This window comes from Geospiza fortis, unplaced genomic scaffold (genome assembly GCF_000277835.1).
Source record: "Geospiza fortis unplaced genomic scaffold, GeoFor_1.0 scaffold16, whole genome shotgun sequence".
Lineage (NCBI taxonomy): Eukaryota > Metazoa > Chordata > Aves > Passeriformes > Thraupidae > Geospiza > Geospiza fortis.
The window spans coordinates 13421625-13422032 of record NW_005054302.1 but is presented as its reverse complement, the minus strand read 5'-3'; the positions used below and the strand labels follow the sequence as shown (position 1 = coordinate 13422032).

Below are 408 nucleotides of genomic sequence, written 5' to 3'. Positions count from 1 at the left end.
ATGCCCACCCGCCAGAGCCTATCTCCCTCTCTCTCGCCCCATCTCCCGACCCTCGGGCCCTCTCGTCCCCCGGCCCTGCTGTGTCCCCTTGAACCGCCTCCGCCGCTCGGCTCCCCCCGCGCCTGTCCTGCGGGCCCCTAGGCCGCCCTACCCCACTGCCCCCGCCGGTCCCCCCAGCAGTATAGGTAGGAGTAGTAGTCGGTGGAATATAAAAACCTTGGCGATTTGCGCCTCGATCAGGGAGACGATGTCCTTGGCGAAGGGCACGTTCTCCTCGGCCAGGATGGTCAGCATGTTGATGTGCGGCTTGCTGTTGAACGTCAGGTCCTCCAGCGACGACTGGTAGTCGCGGCACGCGTCCTCCCGGGCCTCGCTGCTGCCAGCGGTGCTCTCCGGGGCCGACATGCT

General features: G+C 66.9%; 1 protein-coding gene across 1 annotated transcript in view; it reads right to left on the bottom strand.

Moving 5' to 3' along the window:
• Positions 1–405, bottom strand: part of PCF11 (PCF11 cleavage and polyadenylation factor subunit) — a 20699-nt gene extending 20294 nt beyond the window's left edge. Inside the window, exon 1 of the mRNA XM_031066063.1 lies at positions 217–405. Coding sequence (XP_030921923.1) covers positions 217–405 — 189 coding nt within the window. The remainder of the gene's footprint in view (positions 1–216) is intronic.
• Positions 406–408: the final 3 nt, after the last annotated feature.